At 41.5% G+C, this 12,226-nt stretch overlaps 1 protein-coding gene across 1 annotated transcript in view; it reads left to right on the top strand.

Moving 5' to 3' along the window:
* Positions 1 to 12,226, top strand: part of ELMO1 (engulfment and cell motility 1) — a gene marked incomplete at its 3' end in the record, with an annotated part of 224,602 nt that overhangs the window by 42,737 nt on the left and 169,639 nt on the right. Inside the window, exons 6-7 of the mRNA XM_080639645.1 lie at positions 2,477 to 2,512; positions 9,867 to 9,966. Coding sequence (XP_080495771.1) covers positions 2,477 to 2,512; positions 9,867 to 9,966 — 136 coding nt within the window. The remainder of the gene's footprint in view (positions 1 to 2,476; positions 2,513 to 9,866; positions 9,967 to 12,226) is intronic.

Below are 12,226 nucleotides of genomic sequence, written 5' to 3'. Positions count from 1 at the left end.
CTAACAGCAGGTTGAGGGTAATTTTCTCCCCTTCTCAAGGCACTCATCAGGATGCTTTTTGTGTGCTCATTACTACTGGCTGCCCAGATAGATGTTATAGCATACGCTAAAGCTGTGAAATCTTAAAACCAAAATGATGTCACTTTTCTAATTTGAGCTAGGCTGTAGCCCAGTCTGTGCTTGGATGCATGGTAAACTGTGCCATCACTATCTTCAGGCAGGAGTACTGCAGCTCACAGCTGGCAATGAAGGATTTCAAACCACTGTGATGCTCTTTCTGTGTGTTCTCCCCTGATGGTTACAAGCAAGCCCAAAAGCTGCCCTCCCTGAGACTGGTCCTTCTTGAAAAGGGCCTGTAAATAGACGGTGTGGTCTCTGGAGAAGGCACACCATGACTTGTGTGTGAACAGAATGGGAAACACAAGGTGGGAGTTACTGCTGTAGCAAAACAGGAGGGGGTGGTGAAAATGTTAGTTCTGAAAGCGAGTTGCATCAGTGTTCCAGGTGAGAAGGGGACAGGGAGGAAGGAGAGGGACCCCTTAAAGCATTCTTTTGAATGGTGGGCTGCCCAGCCTGGAGCTGCAGCCAGCCCTCTGAACTAAAACTGAACCAGCTTTAGGAGACACAGGCGGTTAAGTAGGAGACGGATATATTTATCTTTTGTTTAAGTGGTGTTATAAAAAGAAGTTATTTCTCTTGGATGCCATTTTTACTGTTGCTAGTCTCTTTCTTCAGCTTGCTTTGTAGTGTAATCAGCAGTTTTGAAGCTAGTTATTAGCTAAAGGACAACTTGCAAATTGTGATAGTGGGTTAAGCTTTCAACTGCGCTTATTTGCTTTTCCCTCTCCCCCCTTAATGTTTGGCCTCCAGTTTCCTGAATATAGTAACATGCTGTTGCTTCTGGCTCACTGATGAGACACAACAGTGTGTATCAAGGGGTGTCCTGGGTTCAGCAGCAGCAGTCATTTTTCTCCTCCTTAGTAGCTGGTGCAGTGCTGTGGTTTTGACTTTCAGCCTGGGAACAGCACTGATAACACCGATGGTTTTAGTTGCTGCTCAGTAATGTTTACTCTGACCAAGGACTTTGTGAGTCTCACGCTCTGCCAGGGAGGAGGGGAAGCCGGGAGGAAGCAGAGACAGGACACCTGGCCCAAACTGACCAAAGAGGTATTCCATACCACAGCACGTCATGCCCAGGATGTAGAACTGGGGGCAGTTACCCAGAAGGGTTAGATCACTGCTCGGGTTGGGCTGGGTATCGGTTGGTGGGTGGTGAGCGGTTGTATTCTCTCCCCTTGTTATTTCCCTTATCATTATTATTATTGGTGGTAGCAGCAGTGATTTCTGTTATACCTTAGTTACTGGGCTGTTCTTATCTCAACCCGTGGGAGTTACATCCTTTCAATTCTCCTCCCCATCCCTCTGGGAGCGGGAGGAAGATGGAGGGGAGTGAGTGAGCGGCTGCATGGTTCTGATTTACTGGTTGAGCTTAAACCAAGACAAGGGGGAAAAATAGGAAACACTTAAATAAAATATGAAACTTGTGGGGTATTTTGAGCAACTGGGAACCAAGTGTTTTGGAAGCTACAAGGAAAGCAAGAGCATCCCACGGGAGGTTGAGTGTGTAGCTTGGCCTTACAGAACCTGAGTCAGTAAGTGACATTCTTGAGCACATCATTGCCTTTCTCTAGTGGGTTCCTTCAGCACCTTGGGTCTGGGCATGTCCATCAGTGTGAGAGTTTTAAGAGCAAAAGAGCCAGAGGTAAGGCCACACATTCTGTTGGCATGAGACTGACACACTGTATGAATGTGATACGGAGCTGGTGCAAGACGGTTTTGAGCTGCTGAGTAAATGCAACTCTGCAGTCAGAAACACAGGGGAAATTCTTTGCCTCCCTTTGAAGAAAACCTGTTCCTGACTTCAGAAGGTCAGGATTTTAGTCTGTGTTGGTCCTAGCTGCACAACAGCTTTCAACCATGCTGACAACTGTGACATCAGTATTAATGATGGATACTGGAAGCTTTTCAGGCGACAGACTACATATTATAGCATAGAGACAGAAAGTGCTTAACGTGTAAACCTTTATTCCTTAACGTGCAAACCTTTATTGTTTTGTACCAAAGACTTCTCTTACTTACCTAATTTAGGATGTCTGTGCAAGCTTTAATGGTCAAGAGAAGCAAGTTATAGAGAAATCTGATGTATTTCACCTGTCAACTGTTTCTTCACTTCCTCCTTTTTCCTCACTGAAGTTCACACAAGTATTGTGAACAATACCTGAAATTAATGCTGAATATTCTTTACCAGTGACTGAGCTGTTTCTGTTCACAGCGACCTGTTAGTAATTGACTGCCTCTTATTGTGTGGCTGTCTTTGCGCTATGTGAATGGGGTACGGGTGTGTGTGGATGCAGAGGTGAGGAGGGGATGGGTGTTTTAAAGCGTGTCTTCTCACGTGCAAGTTTTACTTTTGCAGACGATATCAGAAATTGCAGAAGATAATGAAGCCCTGGTAAGAACCCGACCAGCTCCTCACCTTGCGCACTGCCTCCTCTGTTGCATGACTGGGTTCAGACCCTTTCACTAATCTTTCTACAGCTCTGCTTATTCATTCAGCGAGTCTTCGACCTTCTCTGTTTTCTGCTCTTTGATGCCTGATGAGATTTTCTCATGAATTCGCTTTGCTTGTGGAATGAGTGCTTCATTTCTGTAACTCCTGCAGGGCCTGCTGCTGGGTCCGAAGTCAGGCTTTTCCTTTGGGTTCGGTGTTAATTTGAGCAAACAAAAGATTTCCCCACCTTCCCCAATTCCCCCCTTAAATTTGCCTGGCTCACATGGCTGATAGTAGGCAATTCTGATTGTTGATGTTAGGGAGATGAAAGTACGACTCATTGTACCAGTCTGAATTCTTGTTATTCGCTGGTCCCGGGTAATGCCAACTGTTGCAGATAACTGCGTAAAGGCAAACAGTGCTATAGTAAAGGGCCTCATATCAGAAAGTTTTGAAGCATGCTTATTTCCTTGATGATGATTTCGAATCATCTTTGAATTGATCTTCTGTGTGCTTCAAGTTAAGCATGGGCTTCGATAAATTGAGACCCCAAGAGATACTCCAGTACCTTGATTGGCTTGGAAGTTTGACGTCTCAAGTATAGCTAAAACCCAAGGAAGCAAAGGAATAATTAATCAGCTAACCACAGTTCTGTCACTTAGAGCTTGATGTAGTTTATCACCCAGGAAATGCCGCTTCCCATCTGAATCCATGCTAAATCAAACTTTTCACAAAGCATAAACCAAGTTCTGAAACATTTCTTTTTAAACCTAATCAATAAATTAATAAGAATAAATTTGGCAGCAAGCTTGAATCCTTCCTCTCCTTTTGCTTTCTCAACCTGGTACAAAGTAACTTGTTTCATAATAGAAAAGTCCACATTCTGAGGAAAATGATTCAAATGGTATGAGGTCTTCAGAATCCTTGGCAGCATCTCTTCTGCTGAGAAAAGGTACCTCCTGTGCATTCGGATGGTGCGGTTTTCCTCGCTGCTGTGGAAATAGTTCTGTGTGGACAAATAGTTCTACTCCTTCAGCACCCCTGTGCTTCCAAATTCTGTTATCCTGTAGGCTTCTCTATGTTACATTCTGTGATTGCTCTCAAGACAGCACTAAAATCTGACTTAGAGTTGGATTGCACCCTGGGTTTAGGACCTGATAGTACTGATGTGCTGCATTAACTATTTCTTTACACAGTTTAGTTTTGGTTACTCGTGGGAACAAGGCATTACCCACTTGAACAGGATGCTTACAGTGTAGATATAGCATATCAACGGATACAGGAGTAAAAAAAGTGTATGTGACTAAAGTTTATTCTAACTTTGGAAGTTAAATCCTGCCAGTAAGCTTCAGTTCGCATTAGGGCACATAGGGTGATAGTTTAATTTCCATCAATAGTATGTGAAATGATACAGTTCAAATAGCAGACTCCTGAGTTTGGGACTTGTACTAAGAAAGGTACTGGAGCCATTGGTCAGGATGCGAAGCCAAGCGTTCTGGAAGCTGGCCTGTTTGCTCACTTTGACAGTGAAGTGTATGCACTAGTGCGCTGTGAGTGTGCTTATTGAACACCGTGACTATTTCTCACCCATATATTAATGGGAAAAGGTTGGATGGAACAAGAACTACTAAAAAACCCCTCAGAACCTATACAGAACTAAGCTTTAAAATCTTGCAGGCTCCACCTGCTGTCTTCTTGACTGAAGAAACTTAAAGAAACCAAATGGTAGCAACAACCACCAGTTGCTTTTAGTGCACAGGATGCCATATTTCACCAAGTGGCTAGTATTTAATTTTAACTTGCACCTGACTTAGTTAAAACCTGATTTTCACAGAGAGCCCTTGTTTAATGGCTTCCTTCACTGAAGGGAGTTCCTCTAAAATGTTTTTCTTTGCCCTTTCAGTTTTAGGGGTTCCTGGGTTGTTTTGGGATTTTATTTATTCCATGTTGGTTAATGCTTGGATGAAACAAAATAAAGAATTCCCATGAAATGCCCTTTGCATTGCAGAACTGAACTGCAGCCAAACCGTGCTGACTGCAGAGTGATGTTTTTCCTGTGTAGTTAGTTATTCCTGGTCTTTTAAGGAAAGCTGGTCCATTAAAGGAAATTACCATGAAGTGAGCAAAACCAGGAGTTTGAAAGATGGGGAATAAAAGAAAAGGTAATTTTAATCACATCTTCATGAAGAAACGGTGTATAATATTTCCTCTGGGCTAGTTTCCCATGCAGACAAATGCTTAATGTACCTTGAAGTGGATTTACTCATACTCCATAATAAGAGTATCCGGATTTATTCAAGAGTAGTTTCAGTTCTGTTTAAAATTTGCAGCTTGTTTTGTTTAATCAGAGTTCGTTTTGGAGCTCAGGGAAGCCCCAAGACCGGGTACAAAGGTATTCCAGGTTTTTGGAATGCAAGTGGTTTAAAATCAGTTGGGCTGATCACTTGTAATGAACGGGGTGAAACTGCACCACAAGGAAGTATTTCAGTGGTGCTTGGCATGATGTGAGAAGAAATACATGAATCTATGTCACAGTGTGGCGGTTAAGTGCATTTCCTGTAATCATGAGAAGATAGGGGCAGCCACCCTACGGGTTGTTCAGTCATTTTCAGCTGTACTGAGCCCCAAGTAGGTGCAAATTGCTCCTAGTTTTGATTTGATTTGATGGTGGCTTAGCTTCACCCTTGGAAAGGTTACGTGAAGAAACAAGGCAGTTGTAGAAGCAATGGAGAGGAGCCATAGCAATAAAAAAGGTGCTTGTTCGCACGATGCTTGCTGAGCATCCTACTGCATCATCAGTCTTCATTTCAGACTTAGGTTCTTGCCCCCATGGCTTTTCCAGAGCTCTTGTGCTGTGATGATTAGATACATTCTGCTGCCCTGTTTAAATTTATTCATGGCCATTTATCCTTGACAACTCTATCTTAAAAAGCTGGTTTTACTCTTTGATGTTGGCCTCAATGATGTCAGGCCTTTCAACTGCCCAGTATTGGGCTGTGAGCACAGTTGCTGCATGATAAGAGAGTTAACTGCTTCCTTAACTACTGCATTTGCTGCTAGGCTGCTATCCTTCTGTTACCTCCTGCCCAGTCGAAGTTATTCCCTTCTGCAGCCTTCCTTATACACAATTAGAGATCAGCTTTGGTTCTGTTTTGACAATGAAAAATGGTTTGTTTTGAAGATGTACTGTCTTTGGCTTCTAGTCCTAATGGGCTGGTGGCTGTATCCTGGTTGTGACAGACAAGCAGCAGTTAATTGCCAAGTTCTCTTATGCAACTTCTGTCATATAAAACACGTGAGACAGTCCTCTTAGCTTTATACGGGCTTATATTGCCTTTTTTATTTTATGACAGCTGAGCCTGACTAATTAATCTTGATTTAAAGAATCATTTGAACAGGCGAGTATCTTTCAATAGTAATAAAATACTCTTTTTGGTATATGTGTTAAACATGGAGAGAGTTTTTTTTCCTTTTTTCTTTATTTTTCCCCCAAATCATCTAGGGGATTTGAGTGCTCAAGTGCCATTAATGTATTTTGATAAGAAATCCAAATTGCTTTAGGCATCTTTCAAAATACCAGACATAGCTATATACATACACATATATATGTACACCTGAGGATTACTCAACACACATGATAAAAAGGCAGTTTATGGTGTGGACATGGTACTAGCAAGGCAAGTGAGAGGCTGATGTTTAGACTCCCAGTGTATGGAGTCCACACCGAAGAGCCAGAGCCCTACAGTGTTCGGGAAGTGTTGTACAGGAAGCTTGCTTGAGAGCATAGATCATTAAAATGTCAGTGGTGGTGAGAGATAGGAAATTGCAATTACACAGTGTATCTTTCTGATCACTTCCCCCCCTTGCTGTGCTGACAGACATCGCAAAGCACCTTCATCAGGAGTTGCCTTCAAACCATTAAGTTGTTTTGCCAGAGCAGCAAGGGTTTGGTATTCACTGAGCTGCCCCGCTTTGTGCTGTGGATTAGACTAAAAAGATTTTCTGAAGAAGGAGGCCACATCGTTTTTGCCGTTTTTTGTCTGACTGAAACGCTGAGGTTTGAGTTAATCAGCTCCTACCCGGTGTTTTCCGAGATTCTTACTTTTATGAACAAGCTTTGATTCCCTTGGAATTTCTAGCGCCTGTTCTGTCTGCTGCTCTTAATAGTTTGAGTGTGTGTGTCTGTCTTGAAATAGATTGTTTGGAAGTCTAGTTCTACCTATCTGCTTGTGTTTAAACACCGAACAATGAATCAACACCACACCCTTCCCCCTCCAGATACTTTAATCCTTATCTTGCTCTAGTTACCCTGGAGATTGCTTTCATTTCTGGCTGTGCTATTCCTGATGCTTATCCTTTAAGCCTGGCTTTTGACTTTTGCAGTGCCACTTAGTGTATACACGTGTGTGCAGGTGCATGTGTGTAGCTGTGTATTTACAAGATACATTCTGTGTACGTGTATGTAGTGCTGCAGAATGTACAGGGTTGGAGTATCTCTTCCTGCTTGAATAGTCCCAGTGTTGCACCTCCCTCTTTGCTCTCCATGATTTGAAGCAGTGTCACTGGAGGGACACCTGGTGGGGTGTCTGATCGCTGGGAGTTGAAAAGTGCTTTCACCTCCCGCATCCCCAATGGTTCTGTCATTGGCACATCTACCCAGACAAGTTTATGTGTTAATACCAAACGTTTTCTGTTGCCCAGTTTCCCCTCCAAGGCTGTGGAGGAGGCTGGATTAATGGGCAGGATTAATCAGTAGTTTGAATGGGAAGAATACATGAGACTGTTGAGTTCAGGTTAGTTTAATTCCTTTGCATTCCAGCCCCTGCTGAAGGTGAATATCTATATGCAGGTTTAGTACGGTTTAAGTAATCTCTCGAAACTATACCCGTTGTTAGTGGGGATTAGCTTTCATGTACAATTGGTTTATAGCAGAGTAGTTATGTGCTAAATACAGGTTAATTGACTACATTTTTAAACACTATGGGAGAAGATCTAGGGGAGATAAATCACCTGCTTAGTTTAATGCTGGGCAAGATATTTTAATCTACTTTTCATCCTGTGTGACCTAGCTTTTTGTATCTTTTTTGTATCTTTTTTGTATCTTTTTGTATCTTTTTGTATCTTTTTGTATCTTTTTTGTATCTTTTTGTATCTTTTTGTATCTTTTTGTATTTTTGTTTCTGTTTTGTATATTTTGTCTCGTTTTGTATCTTTTCTGTGTCTTTTTGTATCTTTTTGTATCTTTTTTGTATCTTTTTTGTATCTTTTTGTATCTTTTTTGTATCTTTTTGTATCTTTTTGTATCTTTTTTGTATCTTTTTTGTATCTTTTTGTATCTTTTTGTATTTTTTTGTAGCTGGTTAATTTTGTATCTTTTTCTGTGTCTTTTCTGTGTCTTTTCTGTGTCTTTTCTGTGTCTTTTCTGTGTCTTTTCTGTGTCTTTTCTGTGTCTTTTCTGTGTCTTTTCTGTGCCTTTGGTTTCCTTTTTGTATCTTTTTATCTTTGTATCTCTCTTTATCTTTGGTATCTTTTTGGTATCTTTTTTATTTTTTTCTTTTTGTCTCTTTTTTTGTATCTTTTTGTACCTTTTTTTTATCTTTTTTGTATCTTTTTCCTTTGCCTCTCCTTCAGTCCGGCTTCTTAAAATACCAGAATTTCATGTATTTGGGAAGTATTCTGCCATGGAGATGCATAAGAATTGAGTACAAGTTTTTAGAAGGAAGCCTTTCCTATGGGTGCGCTTTGATTTATTTATCCATAAATAACCATCGTATGCAGAAGAAATGGATTGGGGAAAATGGCAGGACCAGAGCTCATTAAATTTCCTGCAGTGTTATTGTTGTCTTGTTATGAAATCCTTGGTTAGCTGGAATGCGAATGATGACAGTTAAAGTCTAATTTAATTCTTAACAGAATATTGCAGCATAAAAACCTAGCGAACAAAGCCACCTCCCCAAACAGCCCCAAAACTTCCCATAGCCTGTATTTGCTGAACAAAGCACGAACAAGCGATTCCTTGCAGCATTACAGTGTGGGGTTTAAAGACACTTTATTTTTCATAAAGAAATGGCATTTTTCTTGCTCTCTGGTGTAGTTTTTAATGGAGGGCATCTGTGGAGCTTTGATGAACAAGAGCTCCTTTCTTAAATGAAGGTGCTGCTGAAGGCTACATCTTACCATCAGACATCCCTAAAAGACAGATGATACCAAATCCAGTAAAGTGGCTGCTGGAGTTGCTACGTGGAAACTGGTTTTCTGCCTTATTCCCCTGACCTGCTGTAAATGTCTTCCACCTGAGTGGTTCTTCACTTACTTGTGCTGGTTGGTGCAGGATAGTAAGAGAGCAAAGCACAGAATCAGGATTGCCAGACACCAAATTGCTTAACAAGTACTAGACTCAGGTTTTCAACACATGGAGCATTGCAGTTCCAATCTGAATTTTATCTTTTTATTAGGCAAGCTGTTGCATTCAAATCACTGGGACTATTCATGCTGTTTGATGACATAGCCAGGTGCCCTGGTTACATATAGAACTTAAGCCGATCTTTAAAAGCTGGTTTTTAACCTGGGAAATTCCTGTGCAGCTATTCAGGTTAGAGCACATCGTTTGTGTTGAGTTTAAACCTGCTTTGGATTTAGTTGAGTTCATACAAAGATGCCCTGAATCTCGTGTTTACAGGTGTAAAATGCAGTGCAGTGGCCTAAACAATTGGAACTGCGTGTTTGGATAAGCTATGGGAGCTTTGAAATTTGCTTGACATGGTTGCCTATAGACAAACAAAAGGAGATGTTCAAAGAAAGAAACGAGGCATCAACTAGAGGAGAAGTGCTGCTCAATTTAGTCTTAAAAGCGTATTTGTTTCCTTATAAAAGAAGGCGCAAACACTCCCCTAGCTTTCTGCCAATCTGCTTGATGCAGGGGTACCACAATGTGACACCTCTGTATGACCTTCAATTAGGAACATTTCCATAAGCTGCTAAGAAAATCTCACTTCTTCCATTAGATCTAAACCTCTGAACCTATGCGAGGAGTTTAATTTGGACTCTGATTTCCTTGAGCGTTGCATGCGGTGTTCTCCCGGGAATTAGTTCTTCTCTTAGCAAAGTGCTTTCTTCCAAGTGGCTGTTCTTGATGTCCATGCTAAATTGGTTTGGAGACTGTCTGTTGCACGGCCTCTCTTGCTCTTCTGCTACCTCTTAGTCTGTGATTGGCTTCATTTTCCTGCCTTTCTGAAAGCTTCCTGCTGCTTTATTCCTTCGGTCATTGCCCTGCTGCATTACTGGTAAATGTTATCCTGACTCCTGTCTCTTGCAGCTTTGGAGATATGTTGTCCTTTACACTGACTGCATTTGTTGAGCTGATGGATCATGGGATTGTATCGTGGGATACATTCTCTGTGGCATTCATTAAGAAGGTAAATTTGTAACGAACTCTCTCTGTTCTGTATCACTTTACGTTTTCGAGGTGAGTCAGTGTTTTATTTCATTTCCCCCCCCCCCCCCCCCAGGTACATTATTTAGGCCATTGGTCAAAAAGGTACATGGAAATGTGGTTCAAGTGCTGTTTCAAACTGAAATACTTGTAGTTGCAGGATCTGACCCAACTTCTACAGAAATCAATGGGAGTGAGATGGGATCAACGCAGTATTAGCCCTATTACACAAGAAATGGCTTGCTCAGTTAGAGTGCAACCTCCCTGTGCAGATACCATGCAGTTAAAGCAGAAATTAGGCTTTTGATATATTGTAAATGAAAATGAATAATGCCATCTTTGTTGAAACAAAACCAGTGCCAAAATGTTTCCTCTGGGGATATGGGAGGAAGAAAAAGGAATTGATTTACAAATTGAAATTAAGCTGCTGTCAACTGAGTTGATGAAGTTGAACTCTGCCCCCCGTGAATCCTGCAGCTGAGGTCTGTGGGTTTGAAGAAGATCTTTCCACAGCTGGCCACATCTGTTGTGTTAGGTGTAGGAGATGCAGGAAAGCAGTAGAAACATGGGCGTACTCTTTAAGTACAGAGATTTAACAGGATTTGTTAGTGACTTAACCCTTTTCATTTACTGTGGGGGGGAATAAAATCAACCCACACTTCCTTACAAAGAATTTTCAAACCGGATTGAACTCTGAACTTAAGTTAAAACGGATTTTACAGGCTCAGAAGGGATCAGAGTTACTTCACCAAAATGGTATCAGAAGCAGCAATGGAACGGATATAACCTGTGGCAAAGATATCTTCATTTTAACAGCGTGGGTCAGAGCAAAGACTTTTAATTCAGATTTGGTTAGAAAATTGCTACCGCCAAAAGAAAGTATAAATGTCCTTTTGTTGCCAAAAGTGAAAGAAGAATTAATGATGAAAAGAGCATTAGATTAAAGCTCAGTTTTGGTCATTAGAAATGATGGATGCTATTTGTAAGAAAAAAATCAGTGTAATTGACCTGGTTTTGGATTCTCTTTTTGCCAGTCTTGCACTCTTAGATGATGGTGATGATGATGATTGTTAACTTTCCATGGTGAGGAAAATAGTAGGGATGTTTTGAACTGACTTCTTCATATACATGGTCAAGCCCAGAACGCCTCATTTGCTAAGGGAGCCTACTAAGAAGTGTATGAAGAAACTTGCTAAAATCCATTTAACTCAGTCTGCTTTGTGGGTGACTCACAATGATTGCCTTTGCCTAAGGGTATCAACATCTTTTGGCCTGTGTGGCAACTGCAGCAGACAATGTTGTGTGCTCATCTCTCCTGTCTGGCACTTCCCGGGGTTTCCCTGGACAGTGACCCAATTCAAAGCAAAAGGCACAACCAAAAGCATTCTCATGAAGTGCTTGTGAAAAACAGAACTGGTGAGGAAAAACCCTCAGTGACACTGGTGGGCAAGAAAGGGAGCAAGCTGAAGAATAGGACAGTTCAAAGAGGAAAAGAGGGACAACGAGTGACAGAAATAGAGAAAAGAGGCACGGGTCTGTCCTGACCTGCCACACAGTTGGGAACTGGAACAGCAGAGCCCTCAGTGGGTCTCTGTGGGCAAGGGGCAAACCTAGAGAAGCACCTTTGGACCATAGCTCTGGCAGCAATCTACAGCTTTATTTTCACTTGCTTCATGACCTTGGCTTTTGACAGGGCACTTGAGGTTGCTCAGGTACTTGGCAGGATTGATAAGGGAGCTGATAAGTTTCTGCTGGCTGAGGGGGAACTTTGCAATCGAGTGCTTCTGCCGTTTGAAGCTGTTTCATGTTCAGTGGAAGCCAAGCTGCAATGGGAATGAATTCATCAGAACTTGTTTCTTGAATAGTTTTCTAACTTAAAAATGTAGAATCTTTAGACCTCAAAGGGAACCTCTAACTGCTTCTAATGACTCTTGCTGTTGGATGCAGTCTCCCTCCCATCCTTTGGGTACATAAAGACTGCTATTTCAACTGCTGCAAGCAAGGATTGACACTGTCAAGGAAAGCTTTGTTCTTACCTTAAGGGAAAATAGCATCATTTGAAAAAACTTCCTATGATTTATAAGATTCTCTCAAGACCTTTTCCTTGCTTATGACAATAAAGTTTATTTCCAGCTTCCATAGTTGCCTGCAAGGTTTGGATGGCCAGTTCTTAGAAAATGTCTTGGTAACTGGATATCAGAATACACCATCCAAATCTGGTACTCCCATCTTTAGTTCCTGTA

The sequence above is a fragment of the Psittacula echo genome (assembly GCF_963264785.1).
Source record: "Psittacula echo genome assembly, chromosome: 2".
In the NCBI taxonomy this organism is placed as follows: domain Eukaryota; kingdom Metazoa; phylum Chordata; class Aves; order Psittaciformes; family Psittacidae; genus Psittacula; species Psittacula echo.
This window is presented reverse-complemented; position numbering and strand designations above follow the sequence as displayed.